Source organism: Lontra canadensis, unplaced genomic scaffold, assembly GCF_010015895.1.
Source record: "Lontra canadensis isolate GAN:19392208 unplaced genomic scaffold, GSC_riverotter_1.0 scaffold3, whole genome shotgun sequence".
NCBI classification, from domain to species: domain Eukaryota; kingdom Metazoa; phylum Chordata; class Mammalia; order Carnivora; family Mustelidae; genus Lontra; species Lontra canadensis.
In genome coordinates this window covers 34,733,380-34,756,068 of record NW_022630997.1, presented here as the reverse complement: position 1 = coordinate 34,756,068, position 22,689 = coordinate 34,733,380, and the positions used below count along the sequence as shown (strand labels likewise).

General features: G+C 37.7%; 1 protein-coding gene across 11 annotated transcripts in view; it reads left to right on the top strand.

Annotated features, from left to right (window-relative positions):
- NRG3 (neuregulin 3) overlaps positions 1 to 18,424 on the top strand; it is a 1,047,703-nt gene extending 1,029,279 nt beyond the window's left edge. For 3 of the 11 annotated variants that reach the window (XM_032838650.1, XM_032838622.1, XM_032838614.1), the window contains 4 exons: positions 6,896 to 7,029; positions 11,433 to 11,606; positions 16,814 to 16,885; positions 17,128 to 18,424. In XM_032838650.1, coding sequence (XP_032694541.1) covers positions 6,896 to 7,029; positions 11,433 to 11,606; positions 16,814 to 16,885; positions 17,128 to 17,635 — 888 coding nt within the window. In that variant the 3' untranslated portion in view covers positions 17,636 to 18,424. The remainder of the gene's footprint in view (positions 1 to 6,895; positions 7,030 to 11,432; positions 11,607 to 16,813; positions 16,886 to 17,127) is intronic. The other 8 variants (XM_032838696.1, XM_032838677.1, XM_032838687.1 and 5 more) reach the window with 6 other exon arrangements.
- Positions 18,425 to 22,689: the final 4,265 nt, after the last annotated feature.

Sequence of the window (22,689 nt, the reverse complement as noted above, 5' to 3'; positions counted from 1 at the left end):
CTGGAATTGTGATGCCACCAACTTTGGTTTTCTTTTTCAACATTCCTCTGGCTCTTTGGGGTCTTTCCTGGCTCCATATAAATTTTAGGCTTATTTCTTCCATTTCTTTAAAAAAAGTTGATGGTATTTTGATAAGGATTGCATTAAATGTATAGATTGCTGTAGGTAACATAGACATTTTCACAATATTTGTTCTTCCAATCCATGAGCATGGAACGTTTTTCCATTTCTTGGTAAAGTTTTCCTCAATTTCTTTCACGTGTACTCTGTAGTTTTCCGAGTACAGATTCTGTGCCTCTTTCGTTGGATTTATTCCTAGGTATCTTATGGTCTGGGGTGCAATTATAAATGGGATCAACTCCTTAATTTCTCTTTCTTCTGTCTTGCTGTTGGTGTATAGAAATGCAACTGATTTCTGTGCAATGATTTTATATCCTGACATTTTACTGGATTCCTGTATGAGTTCTCACAGTTTTTGAGTGGAGTCTTTTGGGTTTCCCACGTAAAGTATCATATCATCTGCAAAAAATGAAGAGTGACTTCTTCACTGATTTGGATGCCTTTTCTTTCTTTTTGTGGTCTGACTGTGGATTGCTAGGACTTCTAGTACTAGGTTGAATAACAGCGGTGATAGTGGACAGCCCTGCTATGTTCTGGACCTTAGGGGAAAAGCTCTCCATTTTTCCCCATTGAGAATGATATTTGCTCTAGGTTTTTCATAGATGGCTTTGATGATATTGAGGTAGGTATCCCCTATCCCTACCCACTGTGAAGAGTTTTGATCAGGAAACGGTGCTGTATGTTGTCAAATGCTTTTCCAGCATCTATTGAGAGTATCATATGGTTCTTATCCTTTTATTAATGTATTGTATCACATTGATTGACTTGTGGATGTTGAATCAAACTTGCAGCCCAGGAATAAATCCCACTTGGTCCTGGTGAATAATCCTTTTAATGTACTGTTGGATCCTATTAGCTAGTATTTTGGTGAGAATTTTTGCATCCGTGTTCATCAAGGATATTAGTCTGCAATTCTCCTTTTTGATGGGGTCTTTGTCTGGTTTGGGGATCAAGGTAATGCTGGCCTCATAAAATGAGTTTGGAAGTTTTCCTTTCATTTCCATCTTTGGAATCATTTCAGGAGAATAGGTATTAATTCTTTAAATGTTTGGTAGAATTCTGTTGGGAAGCCGTCTGGGCCTGGGCACTTCCTTGTTGGGCAATTTTTGATGACTACTTCAATCTCCTTAGTGGTTATGGGTGTGTTCAGGTTTTCTATTTCTTCCTGGTTCAGTTTTGGTAGTTTACCTCTAGGTAAACTATTCTCTAGGAATGCATCCATTTCTTCCAGATTGTCTAATTTACTGGTGTATATTTGCTCACAATAAGTTCTTCTAATTGTTTGTATTTCTTTGATGTTGGTTGTGACTGCTCCTCTTTCATTCATGATTTTATTAAGTTGGGTCCCTTCTCTTTTCTTTTGGATAAGTCTGGCCAGGGACTTATCAATCTTATTAATTCTTTCAAAGAAGCAGCTCCTAGTTTTTTTGATCTGTTCTACTGTTCTTTTGGTTTCTATTTCATTGATTTCTGCTCTGGTCTTTATTATTTCTCTTCTGCTGGGTTTAAGTTTTATTTGCTCTTCTTTCTCCAGCTCCTTTAGGTGGAGGGTTAGTTTGTGTATTTGAGACCTTTCTTGTTTCTTGAGAAAGGCTTGTATCACTCACTATATACTTTACTCTCAGGACTGCCTTTGCTGTGTCCCAAAGATTTTGAACAGTTGTGTTTTCATTTTCATTTGTTTCCAGGAATTTTTTAAATTCTTCTTTAATTTTCCAGTTGACCCATTCATTCTTCAGTAAGATGCTTTTTAGCCTCCCTATATTTGAGTTCTTTCCAACTTTTCTCTTGTGGTTGAGTTCTAGCTTCAGAGCATTGTGGTCTGAAAGTATGCAGGGAATGATCCCAGTCTTTTGCTACTGGTTGAGACCTGATTTGTGACCCAGGATGTGATCTGTTCTGGAGAATGTTCCATGTGCACTAGAGAAGAATGTGTATTCTGTTGTTTTGGGATGGAATGTTCTGAATATATCTGATACGTCCATTTGGTCCATTATTCCATTGAAAGCCTTTATTTCCTTGTTGATCTTTTGCTTAGATGATCTATTTCAGTGAGGGGGTGTTAAAGTCCCCTACTATTACTGTATTATTGTCTATGTGTTTCCTTTTATTATTAATTGGCTTATATAATTGGCTGCTCCCATTAGGGGCATAGATATTTAAAATTGTTAGATCTTCTTGTTGGACAGAACCTTTAAATATGATATAGTGTCCTTCCTCATCACTTTTTATAGTCTTTGGCTTAAAATACAATTTATTTGATACAAGGATTGCCACCCCAGATTTCTTCTGATGTCCATTAGCATGGTAAGATATTTTCCACCCCCTTTTAATCTGGAGGTATCTTTGGGTCTAAAATGAGTTTCTTGTAGATAGCATATCAATAGGTCTTGTTTGTTTTTTTTTTTTTTTTTTTTTAATCCATTCTGATACTGTATCCCTTTGATTAGGGCATTTAGCCCATTTACATTCAGGGTAACTACTGAAAGATATGAATTCCATGCCATTGTATGACTGTAAGGTAACAGTTACTATATATTGTCTCTGTTCCTTTCTGGTCTGCTACTTTTAGGCTCTCTCTTTGCTTACAGGACCCCTTTCAATATGTCCTTCAGGACTGTTCTGGTGTTTGCAAATTCTTTTAGTTTTTGTTTGTCCTGGAAGCTTTTTATGTCTCCTTCTATTTTCAGTAAGAGCCTAGCTGGATATAGTATTCTTGGCTGCATATTTTTCTTGTTTAGTGCTCTGAATATATCATGCCACTCCTCTCTGGCCTGTCAGGTCTCTGTGGATAGATCTGCCACCAATCTAATATTTCTACCATTGTATGTTACAGACCTCTTGTCCTGAGCTGCTTTCAGGATTTTCTCTTTGTCACCGAGACTTGTAAGTTTTTCTATTAGATGATGGGGTGTTGACCTCTTTTTTTTTTTTTTTTTTTTAAATTTTGAGGTGGGTTATCTGTGCTTCCTGAATTTTGATCCTTGCTCACTTCACCAAATTAGGGAAGTTCTCTATTATAATTTGGTCCAGTATACCTTGTGCCCCTCTCTTTCTTCTTCTTCTGGGATCCCAATTCTAATATTGTTTTGTCTTATGTTATCACTTCTTCTCTCAAATTCTCCCCTCATTGTCCAGTAGTTGTTTCTCTCTCTTTTTCTCAGCTTCTTTATTCTCCATCATTTGGTGTTCTTTATCACTAATTCTCTCTTCTGGTTCATTTATCCTTGCAGTAAGAGCCTCCATTTTTTATTGCACCTCATTAATAGCTTTCTTGATTTCAATTTTCTGGAGAAATAAAATCCCTTTCTGGAGAAATAAAGGAACTAAAAGTTTATGTTTATTTTAAATTCTATGTCTATCACCCCAACTTTTCTGTGGTATCTGAGTCAGGTTTGGTTCTTACTTTATATATATATATATATATATATACTAGAATGCCTTATAATTTTTTTTAAAGGTAGACATGATACATTGTGTAATCCTAAGGTAAACAGATGTTTAGTGTAGATTTTATGTTAATCTGGTTAGCAATGGGTTTAATTTAATATTTGCTGTGACTATAGATGCCAAAGGCTTTAAAATCTACTAGTGTCTTTTGTTTGTCTGTTTTTTCTCAGTCAATCCTGGATAGGAATACAGCAACTTAAACCTGAATCTCATGTTAAATGCTACCAACTGAAATGAAAATGATTCTTATAAAGTTTGTAAGAGAGAGGCAAAATCCAAAATATGACAATTTGAAAATAAATTTGTGTTGATTGACCAAAGCAATAGAATCAAAAGCAACTGTATAACAACAATGAAAACATTCGAAAGAAAAGATTTAGAACATAGTATCTATTATAGACACTATGAATAAACAGAAAAAAAAAAAAACAGAGGTTGATTTTACTCAAAATTTTTATCCAGGATTTTGAACAAAATCTTTTAGCTTTCAAGGATCAAAACTCTCATTTGAAGCAAAGTTTATATGCACCTCATATGTTGATTGCAGCATTATTTACAATAACCAAATTATGGAAGCAGCCTAAGCATCCATTGATAGATGAGTGGATAAAGAAGATATGGGAGATAGATAGATATGGAGATAGATAGAAATATAGATACTTACATATACAGGATTATTATTCAGTCATAAGACAGAATTAACTCTTACCATTTGCAACAACATGGATGGAGCTAGAGAGCATAATGCTAAATGAAATAAGTCACAGGAAGACAAATACCATATAATTTCACACAAATGTGGCATTTAAAAAACAAAACAAATGAACAAAGAAAAAAAAAAGAGATAAACCAAACAACAGACTCTTAACTATAGAGAACAAACAGATGGTTACTAAAGGGGAGGTATGTAAGGGAATAGGTGAAACAGATGATGGGGATTAAGAGCATAATATCTTGATGCATGGAACAGTTAGATCATTATTTTGCACATCTGAAACTAATATAACACTATTTTAACTACACTAGAATTAAAATAAAAGTAAAAAGTGATTGGTATCCCACTCCCCCACCAAAAGCACAGATTCTGAACTAATGGCCCCAACACATAATTAGGTTATTTGACATACATTGCTTAAAAAAAAATGGCTTATTGACTTTTAATGATTCAGTGATTTCTCTAGAAATTATAGATGGTCCAGAAAAACCTAGTAGATGTCCCCATAGACCTCTCTGTAGGAGCAGATGCTTACCTCCTCCCATTTGCCACAGACATCTCCAGATCATCTCACTTGTTTCTGTAGCTGAGCATTCCAGGCATCCAAGTGTGTCTTCTGAAACAATTTATTAGATTAAAAAACAAATCCCTAGTTGGTCTATTACTAGAATCTGAAGTTCAGATAGAAAGTTGGAATGTTGATTATATTCCAGTTACATGTCTATCCAATGCACTTTTCCCATGGATGGGTTGTAATAATTAACTTTAATTCATCAATAAAAAAGCACGCATGAAGGTATTTACATCATTTTTTGGATCTTTGTAGTTTTGGGTTATTAAAAATGGCCACTTTTCCCAAATCATCTCTTTATCTTCTTTTTCTTTTTCTGTGTCAATTTACTCCATTTTGCAAAAAGTCTGACCTGCTTCTTTGAGTCCATTTTGTAGAATTGGGATTGTGTGTGAAGTCGTGCTTATGACTCTCCCATGTGGTTTATTTTGGAAATACTTAAGAAGATAAGAGTAGAGATTGCTACCTTAAGGTTAGTTACATAACCTTGACATTTTTGCCTAATCTCAATAGCCTGTAATCATTGATACACTTTTTCCCAAAGAGAACATCCAGTTAATAGTTTTTTTTTTTTTTAATCTGCATCCTGTGGGGTTGCATGGGAAACACACAACACAAGTGCACACACAGAAATGTGCAGGTACATGTACATACAAAATGTATATATGTGTGTGTGTATGCATACATAGAGCTAAATATATGTATATACACATATACACACTTGCAATATATGTATATCTATCTGTTTACTTCATTTTCCTTATTTATGCAATATTAGCATACTTCTTTTCAATGTTTGTGTAGTTTTTATTTGTGGATATTTCTATTGTGTCCAGTTGTTTTTGTTTTATTTTTATCTTCTATTTTGTTATTAAAAATTGTATCACTGGTACATTCTAGTGATGACATTATTTTGAATTTTTACAATCATATTGATGATGGTAAGTCCTAGAAGTAACATTTTGGATCAAAGAGTGTGTATATTTAACATTTTGGAACATATTGGCCATTTATACCCCAACATATTAGTACTAACTCTAATTTTCTTGTATCTGTAACTTTACTAGAGCTTCTTGAAACTTAATTTTCTCTATTCTGATTTTTATCCCTTTATAATGAATGCAGTTGTATACCTTTTCATATGTATATTGCATATCTGTCTTCATTGTTCTGTAAAATTCATGTTCATATGCTAATATGAATATCAATATTTCAAAATTTTCTCTGGCTTGGTTAGCATTCTAAAATTGTCATTTCTCAGGGTAGTTTTTAATCTGGAGTTTCTGGAAGAGAAACCTGCTAGCACTTGCTGCTGTTCAAGAGCTGTGTCCCGGGAAGATTAAAGTGGACAACGTGCTGTCTGGTTGAGATGCCATAGGATATTCTCTTGGGGCAAAGTTTTTCTTAATGTGTCATCTCTATAGACCTTTCCCAAAGGCTACTGAGCCTTATAAGATACCACAGTCAAAGATGAAACCAAGACTTAGTAGGTATAAAGAGTGAAATGCCCACAAATTTCTCTTATTAAGTCCAGTAATTACTTGGCAAAGGCTGAAGGAGGTAATGATGGAGACCTGAGAGCAGGTACTCTGAATCAATATCCTTATAATTCTGAGAATGATCTGAGGTTCATTCAGTCACTATTTATTGAACCCCTGCTATTTGTAATCCAGCTACTAATTAATTTTTTGTGTGTATAAAATGTATATCGAATAAAAAATACTTGTGTTTTCGCCTGTCAGGCACAGTGTGCCATGGGTGTAGATTGAAATGAGAAGACATTCTTAAAATTCTAAAGTGAAGAATGCTTGTGGATGGACCTTATCTAAGCAGAGAGTGTGGGGGGAGGATGGAGACCATACTCACTGTGTGAGAAATGGGATGCCAATGATGTCTCTATCATTCTCCTGATCAGGTGACCATTGGACAAAATACTGGCAAGTTCAGTTCAGTAACTTCTGATATCTAGCTACAGTATTATAGGCCCTCCACTCATAACTCATTCTCCAGCTCAACTCTGTGCATGTGGTTTTCCACAGTATTCAAAGGCGGAAAGGCATCCTGTGACTGCATTGGAGAAAATGATGGAGTCAAGTTTTGTCGGCCCTCAGTCATTCCCAGAGGTCCCTTCTCCTGACAGAGGAAGCCAGTCTGTCAAACACCACAGGTACAGGTAGCTACACATGGTGGGGATGGGCACATTCATACTATGTCTAATGTTGGACAACACATGCCCATGAATGGCAACTTGATTCAGGAGAAATGATTGTTTTTGCTTCCCATGTATTTCTCCAAGGAGTGGATGCTCAAGCAGCTCACAGCAAGTAAACCAAAGCTAACAGCAGGCAGCCATGCCCCTGTAAGAAGCCTGAGGAACTATTAACAACACCCATCAAAGCTGCAGACACAGACCAGTGAATGAAACAATTGCATTCTGAAAAACCATTAAAAACATGATTTTTCCTAGCCTGCCTTATCACCGTCTGCAAATTTAATGACTAATTCTTCCCTAGGCAGCTGATCTGACATGCTCCAGGTCTTCCAACATGGTTCTTACACAAAGAAAACTTTTCAAGGGGAGGAAGATTCGCAGGTCTTCTCCTTGGGTTTATAAGATCTGTTATGAATAGGGTGGCACTCTTTTGCAAGCTGACCATAGAAATTGGTTCTTTGGGGGAGAGAGCCAAAAATTAAGGTTATCTTATAAATGTCCTAACATTCTGAGGCCAAGCAGGTTTTTTAGCATCTTCTAGTCACATGCTGTGTTTCATATACAAAAATCTGAAACTCCGAAAATGCAGTCTTTTTTCTAAACCAAGTGCCAAAATTTGGGACTGATGCTCTGTTTATGTGCATCTGAATGTAATATCCTCAGTCTTTGTGGAAGTTGTGCAGTGATTTAAGCTTCCCTTTCTTAGTGAGAAGTACCATATTGTAAAATTAAATATGTAAATATAAATATAAATAAATATATGTATATGAAAGGATTAAAATTTCAAAAAAGGAGAAGGTACAAAATAATAGTTGTCACTTATGTGGCGAGCATCGTAGAATCATTATATTGTATCTCTGAAACAAATATAACGTTGCAAATATCATCTATACTTAAAAAAAAAAAGAAAAAACTTTAAAAAACAGCCAGTTGTCCCCAACAATGACAATATTGTTGACCCTTGGTTTTCACATACCTAGGCAATGTTTTGAAAACCTTCCTTGACTCTCAATGAGTCCCCTAAAAAAGGATTTTCTTAATGCTGACTATGTTTACTGGGAGGTTTTCAGTCTCTCTGTATACTAATCCTCATTATGGGTTGGGGATTTTTTAACGTGAGTAGAGACTGAGATACCAAAGGTTTGATAAGGTTTTTTTTTTTTTTTAATGGTTTAAATATTTTCAAGTTGAAATTGAAATATACTAGGCTGTTGGATTACTGCTTTAGTTATTAACTGCCAGTTTTGGGTTATATCATTTGAGGCATTTATAGATATTTCCTTGTTAAAAGAGCATTTGAGTTCACTGGAACTAATGGAAGTTCTTTAATTAGGGAAATAAGTCCAAAATTACCAGCCTTTTATAAGATGGATATTTTCTCCAAAACAGCATTTTCTCCTGCTGATTATAATACATGTTGAAGTGGTGTCCCATCCAGTCAAGTAAAATAATTATGTATAATATTACTCTAGGCCTATATTATACCATCAGTGTTTTAAAGTTAAAATAAAAAAAAGAATTACAGTTTCTAATGTATTTGAGCTGCAAATACCTTACCCTATTCTTTGTCCATTGAGATACCCACCTCTTAAACTTGGCTTCTCCTATGTTCCTGGGAACCACTCACAAATTAAATAAGAACATTTTCAGAGATCTTCCCTTTTGTTTGGTTCAATGACACTGCAGTATTTGTTGGCATACATTGTGTCCTGATAGATAGACAAGAGTTGATTTATAAAGTGCTTTTAGAACTTTGGAAATTATAGTTTAATATATCATGGCTTTTGTTTTGTAAAACACGCAGTAGACTTAAGTGTTTTCATGATTGATAACCTGGTTACTGATTTATATATCCTGCAAACTGCTCCATAACTTCCCAAATGCCAAGGGGTTAGAAGGCTTGAATAGCTGATTGATCAGTAGGTGTAGAACTGTTTTTGCAGATGGGTCACTAGTTCATACTGGAAGACTCTGTTGTTGTGACAGTTTGGCTAGCTATGAATAATTAATTTCCTTTTTTTGCACTGCAAACATGACTTACTTGGGTAACTCATTACAACAAAGCTATTAATTCAAAGCCATTATTTCTCATGTTTAGTTCAAAGGGAAAACAATCCTCTTGCTTTTTAAAGAAAAATCTATTATGTTATGTCATACTTACTACATTTTAGCAATATAATTCTCTTAGAGACAGCACATATGGGAGGTTTTTAGAATGAAATAAGACCAGGGTTTTCAGTGATTACCATGAGCCTTCAAGTTGTCAGGTGTGGAGGAGTCAGGGGAACTCATTGCACTGAGCCCCTATTCCTGGCCAGGCTCCATGCATACTCTCTCTCTTTTAGCCCTAAAGTAGTCCTATGAAGATACTGAAGCATGATCCGAATACCTTCCTTTGGCACCTCTCCTCCCCATACTAAGTTTTTACTTTTCTCTGCCTTGCCATGTACACTGAAAGAGCAGCAGGCTCTCTTGTCTGCTGTCAATTCAAAGCACAGGCAGGAGATGGAAGGATGGGGGGAGACCGAAGTCCTGGACTTTCGGTGCCCTCCTCCCTGCTTGCCTCAGCTATATCCCTCGTCCCACTTCCTGGGGCCACAGTGCCTGCCAGGTGGTCCTTTCCTTACAACTCCCCTTCTCTCTCCATTCTGATAATCTCCCCCACCCCTTGTCCCTTCAGTTGCAAGGATAGTAACAGTTTCTTCTTGTTACTTGCCCGGACATACAGTAGTAGCCCATATTGGCTTTTTTCCCCTCTCAAACAATGAAGACACCTTTGTAAATAGTAAAATCTCCCCAGTGACCCAAAATAGAGTATCATCTCTTTTGTTCAGGGCTCTGGTAGAAATCCTTACCCCAGTATCATGCTGCAAGTAATGTAACACCTGAGATGCACCCCCAGATGCAGCTACTTCTAGCACCAACACCTGAGTACTCCACAGACTCCATAATAGCTCCTGGATAATACAGGTAGAAGCTAGAGGGATGGGAAAAAAAAAACAACTATTAGAACTCTTTAAACTTGTGGCCTTGGTGACCTACCTAGAGCCCCATATTGTCAACATACAAGAAATATTATGATAAAGAATGAAGGTATACTATGCTGCAAGGTATGACCTACTGTTCGAAGAAGGTAAAATCTGATCATTCACTTTGCCAAAACCAGGAAAGTGTCTACTCAAATGTCAGGTTCCCAAACTCTGATCTTAAATAATATTTGAGGTTTTGTTTTTTATTGTAACTACTAAGTAGAAATAACAGTAGTGTTGCCAGGAGGGAAAATTCCAGAAGTCCAAATAATATAGTGACATGGGTTAAATTACTTTGGGAGACTGGTCCTTTTAGAACTTGGTAAGTTTGCTGAAATTTTGAAAATGGTTTCCACCCTTCTCTATATGGCTTTATTGGTATTTTTAGGGTAAAATGAAAATATAGCAAAAGATTCTAACTTCACTTGTTATCTGAACACCGCAGAACAAGTTTGACCACATAAACTGGCATCGCATGGAATGTCCACGTAGGAACAGAGTTCTTACCAGTCCTCATGTCTGCAGGGTACATTCAGTGAGGTGGATGGAAATGGACATGGAATGGGTAACAAGTCAAATCAGCAACTGATTTTTATAAAGAGCCCAGCTCTTTTGGTTAGCATGATCTATGTAGGAATCTCAGTCTCACCTAAGATACATCCCACGTATGCTTTTTGCCTATGATGGCATCTAAGCACATAAGGTTATTTGGGTATTTGGATGTATGAGTCAAGGAAAACACATAATCAGATGTTTATTAAAAGCAAATTCAAAAGAAAAACAATTTTGTTTCTCGAGATTGATGAAAATTTGGGGTAGTGAACTGGGAATTTAGCACATATGTTAGGGAGAGAATGCCAATTCAAATGAGGCTTATTTATTCTACCACTAACACAGTGAACTTTTCCCCATGAATCCCTTCAGAGTTCCTGTGTTTAGTTTTTGTCAGTATCTAGTAACAAAGCCATTTTTATTTTTATTAGATAGTCACTGTATCCTGGATAATGAGGGTAGCTGAGAATCAGGAGCTTGAGAATTCCTTAAGCCCACCTCTTATCTTTGGCTGGAAAGCTGAGATTGTTTTGGTCCACTGTGCTGCAAACTAGAAAGCCAGAATTGTGAGAACTTCACTTTGTCTCAGTTCCTGCAAGGGTGAATGGATTCAACAACTTCTGGTCTCCTCCTAGCAGACATGGTTGGAGAGCCTGATCTAGAACTGTGAGTGCCTAATCTAGAACTGTGAGTGTCTGGAGTGAAGAGCAGCATTTGAGATGTTTGAGCGGCCATATGTAAGGTTCTTGCTGGGATCAATCTGTTGGTTTTCTTTCATCCCAGCAGGAATCTCTCCTCTTGCTGCAGCCCAGGGCAAAGGAGTGGTATGCTCCATAGGAATGCCTTCAGAAGAACACCCCCCTCACCCAGAAGTAGGCTGGGCGGCATTGTGGGACCAGCATATCAGCAACTCGAGGAATCAAGGATCCCAGACCAGGATACGATACCTTGTCAAGGGTAGGTCTTAAAAGCAATGGAATTTAGGGAGGGTGTCATGAATGCTCAAACTTTAAATTGAGTTATAATGTTCCTTAGGGTTTTCTTCATTGATTTTTGTCCTTAATAGTCTATTTATGCTTACTTCGATCTTTGTTCCACAAAAGATAAACTAAAAAGAATAGGTACAATGAAAATAGATATTAGGGAAATGTAAGACAGAAAAATAAAACTAGAGAGCAAGCTTAGTGTATAGTTATCTAGGAAGTATATTATATAGTTGCTAAAACAACTGGGGATGCATCGTTGATTTAAAAGAAAAAGAGAGATTTCTTAGGAGGACTAACGTGTTCCTTCATTCTTAAGTTTGAAAAACAATTACTCAATTCTCTAATCAATATTGTGGGTACTACCCTCAACAGTAACCTGTAATGTATTTATATATAGTGTCTACTTCTGTCCAGAGTGTTCTTGAAACTGTCTCCGTCAATGTAGACAGCATATTGTCAAAGTACAATTTGCTGAACTCAGATTTCTAGGTTCATTTGTGGTATAGGTGTGGAAAGATGGGCTTTGCACACCAGGGCTGCAAAAGGTGCCCTTTCTTCCGAGTGGATGCAGACCCTCACAGGGCTCATGGCATGGTGAGTAGAATAGGATGAATTTTAGCCCCTGTTCACCTAATTGGCATAAATCACCCAAACATGGTAGTCCTTCCTTAAACTGACTGGAGTTTAAATCGCATCTTTGAAAAACATTTTATCTTCTGAACTTAAGTTTTCTTATGTACAGATTGGGCAAAATCATACCAGCTTCCTCAGGGTTTTTGGGCAGATTTTAAAAAATTACATGTATTAAAGGGCTTGTACCTGATGCATAGTAAGCAGAGAAGTAGTCTGGCACTTATTGTCACAGGAACTGTTAGCTATTAATTTCAAGAGCAATGCAATCAGGGTTTATTCCAGAAATTTCAGGAATCGGTTCCCTCAGTCAAGCCAGGTTCTTGTTGAATCTGGTTTTTATCACTTTGGATAAGGCAGGCCAGGCTTTTATTCTGCTTTGGCCTGGATGATCTTTCCAGACTGTATCAAACTGAGGGCCAAAGCAGGTAGGAGACATACATCACAGAGCCTTACCTTTTCCTTTTGTTTCTGGCAAGACATGCATACAGCCACGCCCTGACAAAACCCAGCAACAGATTTCTTCAGAAAGACATTTGTAATTTTGAAGCAATTCCAAATGAACTGTAAAATACCTTCGGTATAGACCTGGGGTGACAGTTTGCAAATTCAACATAAGAGCCAAGTTGTCCAAAACGTATAATGCAAGTCAAGAAGCAGTTTGCATTTCTCTTTGCCTTAGATCTAGAAAAGGGGCTTCCACTTAGCCCCTAATTATAATTAATCTTGTTTCATCATGACTTTTCTTCTTAAATCACTAAGCACAGATAGTGATTCTTGAATCACTAATAATGTCTGTTACTTGGGAACACATATATGGGTGAGAACGAGTGAGGGGAAATCAAGTTCAGAGATTTTGTGGATGGTTAGAGAACCAGCCCGTGATGTCTTTCTTTTCACCGGGCGCTGATATGGCTATCATCCTGTATGTCCCAGGTATAAGGATGCTCGGAGCCCTTGCCAGGCATGTAGGCTTGAACCCTACATAAACAAATCTTCAGAGGCTCAGAGATTTCCATGAATGTTCAGGCACTGTTTTGTCTTTTACCTCCTGGGAGACTTACGCTTATTGTCTGCATAGTGATAGTTTTGTTTTGGTTCAATCATCCTTGGGTTTGGAATATTCTCTTCAGCTGGCTGGCCACGTGTATTTTCCTGTGTGTGATATGCACCCGATGTTGATAAATGGTGACTCTAAGTCACTGTGTGCTCAGCACAATGAATCTCAAGGAGCAATCTCATTCTCAGTTCTTGAAAACAGCTATTTTCCACTCCTGGGGGACTGACCATCTCTCCGGACTGGAAATGGGATTGGTAATAGAATTTCACAGCTAAAGGCCCTCTTCAAATCTGGCCCTAGCCTGGAGGGGGAGTGAATGAATTTACAAGAGCTATCAGCCATCTGCTGCTTGTTTATCTGGGGTGTGGGCATGGTCTGCTAGTTAGGCTCCTGGTGTATGTGGCTTCTCTCCTTGGCACTTACGTTAGCCCAGCTTGAACCCGGCACATATCTTAGCTCTTGATGAAGGAATGAGATGGAGAGGAGATTCTTCAGGAGCTTTTCCCCCTGACTGAGGGACCTGGGACAACCATGGCAATGGCTCACAGAGCTCCAAACTAGGTTTTGTCAGGCAAATCAAACTTATGTATTCATATGCTAGCCAGAAAGAAATGGAATCACAGAACTAGATGGCCACCTTCAAAGCAGAACGGATCCAAACCATACTGAATACCTATCTCACTTACCTAGTAACTGTACAGACGTAAGTGATCCTTTAGGAATTTAAAAAATGAACAAACTAAGGATGGCAGAGTTGAAATGGCTAACTTGAGGTGGCATATGCCATGTAAAAGGACTGAGATTGAATACTGACCTTTCTGACTAAATGAACTACTAAACCAGGAAAGAAATATGAAGAAAATCACCTTCATGGATGATGATATGTAAGGGAAATAGCTGTGTATGGCTTCAGAGGGGAAAATGGCTCTCTTCAATTTAGTCAGTTGATTTCAGTGCCACAAACACCAGGAACAGAGGCTTGGAGGCCCGTGCAGAGACACAAACTCCTTGGCTGGACCCCTGAATCCCTGGGAACCAAACCAAGTGACTAACTTGGAATTTCTCCTCGTTAGAAGGATGCTTTGACTCCCCTAGTGACAAATGAGATGCACTTGCAAGTTTCTTTGGTGAGGGATCAGAGGAAGGGCAGTTCAAACTGGCATTTTGTAGTCAAGGAATGACAGCGTATGGATCAAGCTTGTTAAAGAGTTAGTGGCTCTTAAGGAACACAGAACTCTGAAGTGTCTTCTAATCTAGAGCCACATTAGAAATTTAGCTCTTGCTTGAACTTCTGGAGAATAGTATATAGCTTCTACTCAAATACCAGTGCTGGCTGGGACCCTCGTAGCATCTCTGAGAAGGAAGAGGGGACTCTGGTTGAATAATGGAGAGGTATGACTCCAGTCAGTCGCCAGAGGAATCCCCCTAGATCAGTATTCCCACATGTTTTAATTAATGAAAAAATGTAAGTGGGGCTGCCATTTGTCCAAGACGGCAGAACTTGTAATGGCATTGGGACTTAAAATCATGTCTGATATAAAACAAAAATCACATTTTTGGAGAGTTCTAATTGTTTGAAGTCCTCTCCATGTGATGGTAACATTCTAGATTTATTTCAGTTACTGCCAGCCACTTGTCCCATACCTGACTTGCAAGGTGACTCATAAGCTAAGTGGCATTCCTCTTTCTCACCCAAGTCCATCATTATGAAGACTGCCCCAAGTTTGGTTTGAATTACCTTTGATTACTACATTGTCATGCCAGTGTAGTCAGGAGGTTACAATTTACTAAGTCCTCTGAGATATTTATGCCTTTACCCAACAGTTTTACAAGGAATGTTTAGATGCTGCTTTAAGAATTTGCACCTGTCACCATCACATTTCAACCTGTTAGATTCTACCCACTGATATATCCAGAAGATATCTATGTGGAATACAGTTTTATCCCAATTATATTTCTTGGCTCTGTGCCATTGGTGAATGTGAGAAGCAGACATCCTCTATCTTCATGCATATTAGTGATGCTAGCAGGATGACATCTGCCCCCTTTTTTCTTATTGAAATTAAGTCAGTGATCAGAAACTATAGGGTCAGATTTTCAACCATATAACACTTAAGTGAAAGGCATATGATCCCCCAGGGAATTTCCCTTTACATGACCATACAATTAGAATATAATTGTAAAAAAAGATTATACATCCCTAAAAAGGTATTCTATTGCACCCTGGGATGCCCACTCATTTCTGACTTTAATAAGAAGAATTACAGTCAGACAATTTGGGATTAACTCGTTCCTCTGCTGCTTACCAAAGGTATAATTTGAGGGAAGTCACTTGAGTGTCCCTTAATCTAGCTTATTTATCCACTGCATGGTAATAATAATAAATAAGCCACAGGTTTTTTAAAAAATTAAATGAGGTAATTAGACATGAGCATGCTTTTAAAAAACATTTTGCAAATGTCAGCTGTTATTATGTTTGAAATAGACATTAACTGGGATATAAAGGGAGCACTTACCTTGAAGATCCGTTCCTCTATTCATGCATCCCCTTGATCAGGATTTATTGATTGCCAACTCTGTACTAGGCACAGTAAGAGAGGATGCAGCCACAGAGACACCTACATTGGATCCTCGTCTTTTCTCCCTGTATGGAGGAAAGACAGACCCCTAAATTGCTCTGATTGCATCCTCGCAATAAAGGCTTCTATTTAGTATGCAAGACACTTCCCTGCAATTATTCTTTCCATTTATAAACATGATTGTTATTTACATCGTAATGCAAGACAAGGGGAATAAGACCTATTATATGGAGGGTGGCTATATTTAGATTATGCTTAAATTTCAACATTTCATTTCACATTTAAATTAAAGACAAATAACAGAGAATAGAGATTACTGTTCAGGACCCCAAGCCACATTTCCGTGAATCCACAACATACCTGCCCCACTCTCTGGCACTGGAAAATTCACCAGCTCTGAACAGGCAATAAGAGGGCTAGCCAGTTTCTGGCATATTCAAATGACTTGGAATGGCATGTTGGCATTCTTGACAAGCTACTGCCGTGCACCAGTGAATTACCTTACTTGGCTCCGGAAACCATGTGAGGAAAGTTGCTATATTGGTAGAGGCCCAATGGACCTCACTTCACATTCATCCCCAGAAAGCAAGCGTATGCCTCCATTCCCATTTGTAAGCTCAGTTGTCTGGAGGTGAGGCAGTTTCTACAGAGTTGAGAGCCAATGATAATTGGACCTTTTTCCCCTAAACTCAATGTGAAGCAGAAACACACAGGACGATAGCACAATGATGCTTCCATGCCGGGCTTCCTGATCGCCCCCAGCTAGTGTGGCCGCGAGTCTACAGACTAAACCCGGGCTGAGAGGGTGGTCACATGGATGGAGTGGAGTAATGCCGTTATGGGTTTCCTGTTTGTCACTATGGAAAGGCCACACTTACCTGCTCAATCCCCATTTACTTTGTATTCTAGGATAGAGGTCAGGAAGACTATACCCCACCTGCCTATACAGCTGTGGTGTGTTGAAAGATCCCTGGACTTCAAGTAAGAAGATCTGGGTTTGAGTCTCAGTCTGTCACTTATTTTCTGTGTGACCTTGGGCAAGTCACTTCACCTCTCTGAGCTTCAGTTTACTTCTCTGTTTAACTGGGAGCATATTATCCGTCTCATGGGGTTGCTGTGAGAATTCAGTGAGATGGTGCATGTGGAAGTGCTTTGTTGACTGAATATTGCTCTAAGGAAGCACGGCGGAAAGCAGGATATGTAACACCGGGTTTCTCTTTCAGGTATTCCTCCAGTGGTTTAAAAACCCAACAAAATGCATCCGTAAATATGCAACTGCCTTCGAGAGAGACAAATTCCTATTTTAATAGCTTGGATCAAAAGGACCTGATGGCATACTCATCCACGCGGGCCAGTTCCGTGCCCATCATCCCTTCAGTGGGTCTAGAGGAAACCTGCATGCAAATGCCAGGGATTTCTGAAGTCAAAAGCATCAAATGGTACAAAAACTCCTACTCTGCTGACATTGTCAATGTGAGTATTCCAGTCAGCGATTGTCTCATAGCAGAACAACAAGAAGTGAAAATATTGCTAGAAACTGTCCAGGAGCAGATCCGAATTCTGAGCGACGCCAGGCGGTCAGAGGACTACGAACTGGCCAGTGTAGAAACCGAGGACAGTGCAAGTGAAAACACAGCCTTTCTCCCCCTGAGTCCCACGGCCAAATCAGAACGAGAGGCACAGTTTGTCTTAAGAAATGAAATACAAAGAGACTCCACGTTGACCAAGTGACTGGAGATGGAGGAATCGGTGTGTTCTATGCTTTGCTCAACAGGAAAAGAGAGGAAATTAAATACAAATTATTTATATGCATTAATTTAAGAGCATCTACTTAGAAGAAACCAAATAGTCTATCGCCCTCATATCATACTGTTTTTTAACAAAATATTTTTTTAAAGGGAAAGAAACGTTTCAGGAGGGATAAAGCTTACAACTAAAGCTTTGGGTAGAATTGTGAATACAATTTCAGTTAGTCCCAACACCGGGGCCTCTTTTGGCTCTTAGTAGATGTGGGTGATTCAGACCCTCAGCCCCACCGCACCAGTGTCCTCATAAAAAAGCACTGGCAGTTACCCGGTTTCAAAGAGACAAGCTGTATCCTGAGGGCGGACGTGCCAATGAGCAGGTGGCCCTTGCATTTGGCTTGCAGGTCCCAACCCCTAAATTTCTCTTCACTCGACAGCCTCCTCACAGGTTATGTCATGTCAACCAATGTAGTGTTTTCTATTTCATTTTTGAAGAATGGCACAAAGACTCTGGAAGAGGGAGGGCGGGAGATAGAAGGCGTAATCTGGGGCAATCTTAGCTACTCTTACGTGCCGCTCCCTCTGAAATTTGAAGGCACAGAATCTCAGAGGGAGGTGTGAAGGAAATTATTATAGAAAAAGAGATGAGAAAAATCACAATGTCGTGTTACTAAAATCATGCGATTAGAAGTGTTTTTCTTTGAGATTGTGTAGGGGCTCCAAAGGAGCATTTCTCTGTGTGTGTGTGTGTGTGCCTGTGTGTGTGTGTGTGTGTGTGTGCGCACGCGTGCGTGCACAACCTTGTGTGGGTACGGGTTTGCTCACTCGAGCACAGGTATGCTGTATGCACATGTGTTCATTGTGTGTATGTGTGTGCATGTGTGTGCATATTAAGCTTGCTAAAATTTGTTCTGAAATATCAGGGAATTTATTATTCAGAAAAAAAAATTTCCCTCTCAGATCTGTTCACTTTAAATTTATTCATTAAGTATCAAGTTCAGTTAGTAAGTTCTTAAATCAAGGTCACTTGCATGGCAGGATCCTATAAAACTCTTGACAATGGCAAGATCATTTTCTGGTGTGAATACTTTTGAGAGGAACAACTATTGGCTCATTAATGATATCAGTACCACAAGGCGAGTTGAGGATGTGTGTTTATTTTGAATTATGCATACTTAAATGATTTACACAAGCCAATTATCAAATCGACAGTTACCCTTTGCTTTCTCGTCATCCTCATTACTATTTATTTTGTAGCAAGTCTACTATTTGTGGACCAAGACATTGGCTTCTGTGGTTAATATGGAAAGAATAAATTGTTGAAATCACAAAGCCCAGACTTTTCAGTTCACAGGAAGCCCCCAAAAGAACAGTAAATTGTGTTGTATGTTCATTTGGAATAAAGCAATATTTTTACCACTGCTAAGGTGAACTGAAACTTCTCCTGAAGATTTGTCTGTTTTATTTACCCTTATTTTCATGGGGCATTCAAGGAAATTAGTGTTCACATAACTAGTCTTTTTCCAATTATTGGTGGTGTTGAGTTGTTATGTTTACACTGTTTTAAATAAAAAGGCACAGTATTTGAAAGTATATAAAAGATTTCTTTTACTGCAGTCTGGGAAGACTTTGGTTAAAATTTCCTTGTGGAAGATTCACATTACAATGGAAGAAAATTTAACTATTTCTGAATCAAATATTTAATATACAATTCTTACTGAGGTTAAGTTTTTTCTGTTAAAAATATATTACAAGTTGCTATTTGAGAACATTCTTTAGTAGACATAATGTCACGCAGAGGAAGGCAAACACTGTGTTCTTACCAGCACTGTTTAGTGGAACTTAAGGTCTCAGATGTTGAAAACACTTCGGTAGAAATGCATTTTCTATTTAACAAAAGGTTTTTGCTATTCATTAATTGTCCTATTATATTATTTTGAATACAAAGGTAATGTTGTTAGACTCTTAAAAGATTATCACAAACTTTTAATGTCTAAACCATCTAGGCTCCCATTTAAAAATATTGTATCTTTGGGACAAGGATCTACGACCCCCATGAGTTGCATATCCAATATGTTACTATGTTGAAATTTATCAGTATTACCCAACATTACCTGGAAGACCTCACAGATCTGTTGAAGTCAACCTTGTTTCTTGAGTTTTTCATCAAAAGGTTACCTGTGGCATACCTAAAGGATTCATACAGAATTTCATCTAATTAGGAGGTGATAATTGACTCGTAGCAATTACTTTAATACATAATTCACACTGAAAAGATTAAATATTATCAATCAAACAAGTCCTAATCCAATCCCCACTTTGTTTTTTTCTTAAGGTAGAACAATATATTATGTGATTATAAACACTCTGGTGCATCTTGAAGAGCCTTAATATCAGACACGCCCACTGGCAGTCTGATGTAAAGTTTAGAGATACAGTATGCACTTCCTAATTGATAATCAAGACAAAATCTTCCATAAAGAAAAAAATATTAACGGTTATTTCGGTGGCCATTTTTCTCATTTTGGAATATGAAGCTCTCCTCTGAAAAGGGCCCAAGCTCAAAAGGCACATGTTTGGGCACCAGCTGACAAGCGTTCCTAGTGTCAAGACTTTCAAAGTTGATCTAACATGGCAAACCCCAGAGCCATTGGTAACTTGTCCTTCAAGCTCATGTGCCTAACAGAGAGGTGCTTATTTCTACAAGACAGCTTTGATTTTGTTTTATTTTCCTTGTCTTTATTATGGGAATAGATATTTGGAGATTTGTAACTAAGTAAGTTGCATATTAGTTATTTACTGAAGAATGAATGTCACTCATGAGTTTTTTACTCTGAATCATTTTCTAATTAGTTTTTTTTTATATACAAGGCATATATTATTCTAAGTGGCCATGGAACACTGTTGTTCAAAATATATGACAAATTTTATGCTACCGCAAAATAGAAATGATGTTGGAGAATTGGCATCCAAATTTTCTTTCTGGTTTTCCCATGTACCTTATTAAATGCTCTATGTTTTATACTCTAATCCAATATCTACCTTGCTATGAGCTAAATATTTCTAAATTTATCACATCTCCAATGTTTCACATCATTTCTAAGTAGCAATAACAAGGACTTCTGGAGGAGGAAAAGTGCTGATTTAAGACTTCACAATTAATCTCTTTTGATAATAAGAAGATATCAGACCTACCAAAAAGAGAAAAGTAGGGCCAGCCTGACTTTGAGAGAATGCCCATTGGCTTCCAGGTTGAATGACAGCTACAATGTAAGTGAGGCCTCTGGCGACCATGGCGAAGGCTGTCAATAACCAGGTCTCCACCAGAATACGCTTGATGTATGAGGCAGTCACGCACACCCATCTGCTCTATGGTGCTATAGGAAACCATGGCTCCCTAAGTGAGGGGAGATGCTGGTTCCTTTGATCCCAGCCCTGTAAGCCAGAAAATATTGCCCTGAGACAAGTGCTGTGAACCATTTCTGAAACGAGTATATACTATACTTAGGAACACAGCAAGAGGGGTGGGATTTTTATTTGATCTTTTGGTATCCGGGAAACATTTTATATATAAAGAATACTTTTTTATTATTATTCGATTGTATAGATTCAGTACAGTGTATTTGATGATAGTATATCTCTACTGTGTTTATACCTTAGTCTTCAGAAATTCAGTCTTCATCCAGGAAAGATCAGCACAATGTTTCTGGGCGGGATGCATCTAAAATTGAGAATAGAATGTTGTGGGAAATGATGCCTTTAAATAAGCTTTATCTCGTCCTTTTTTATTTTTTCTTTCCCTTTTAAAGAAATAGTGAGGGTAAAGGAAGAAATTCATTCCTTAAGATCCATTTTGTTTTCTTATAATTATCTGTTTCCTACTGTTACTCCACACACACATACACATGTATACATATCTAAACATACACACACAAATGCATATATGATGTGTATGTATATTAAATTTAGGGGTTTAATTATTTTGTTAGCTTTATTTTTGCTTAATTTGACAAAATTAAAGTGAATGCCAGTGAAATCAAATCATTTACAGACCAGCCAAACTGACAATGTTTAGATAACACAAGGATTTTTTTTCAGTTCTTTCTTTTTCTTAGGTAAGCAGAAATATCCTTGGGTTGGAGAATTTACAAAACCCTGGAATAAAATCTCTGCTGGATTCTCTCTTAGAAGTAAAGGTTAAACTATGGGTGTATATGATTGCTATCCCTATAGTGTATGATGGTCTCAAATATATTTTTTGCAAATATAGATACAAGTTTTCCCAAAGGTGCCTATACAGGTAGCTTTGGCTTCAAGTGCACATGGGCTCTAGTGAGGAATAGAGGTCAAGGCAGAGTGGGGAGGGGAGGATATTACATGTTAATATTTGATACCCCAGTGAAGATGTACAGATGATAGTAGAGGTGACCAAACACCATCCTGATAAAATAGAGAACAGGCTTCTAGTATTTTGGAAACTTTTTGTCATAAACATTGATTGCATGGGTATTGTTGCCTATGAAATAATTAATTGTGTAATAGCAAACAATTCATGTTGAGAGTCAACTTTGTGAAAGCTCGTGACCTTCTTATACATATTAGTAGCTTCATGACCCCATCTGTCAAATAAGGAGGATGATCAAGTTCATCTTCTATTTCCTTCCAAATTGACTAATAGATAGCCTGTTATCTGATCATTCTAACTCAGACTTTACCTGGTCATTTGTCATCCAATCATTTCATGACCCCTTGGAAAGTTAGTAGCTATGTCTTGTAAAACTCAACAATTATTGGAACCTGTATATCACATATATATTACACTATATATTACACTTACATTATTCCATTTCCATAGAGAAATAGGATCACTTTTGTCATTTTTAAAGTAAATTTACCTAGGACAGGTAATAAACAATAAAGGATAGCAAAGAAAATACCTAACTTCAAAGCTTGAGCATCAAAATTTGCCCCAGATTTTTGGATTAAAATTTGCTGTGGATTTTTTTTAAGTGTATCATTTGTGAATCTTTATCAAAGCCA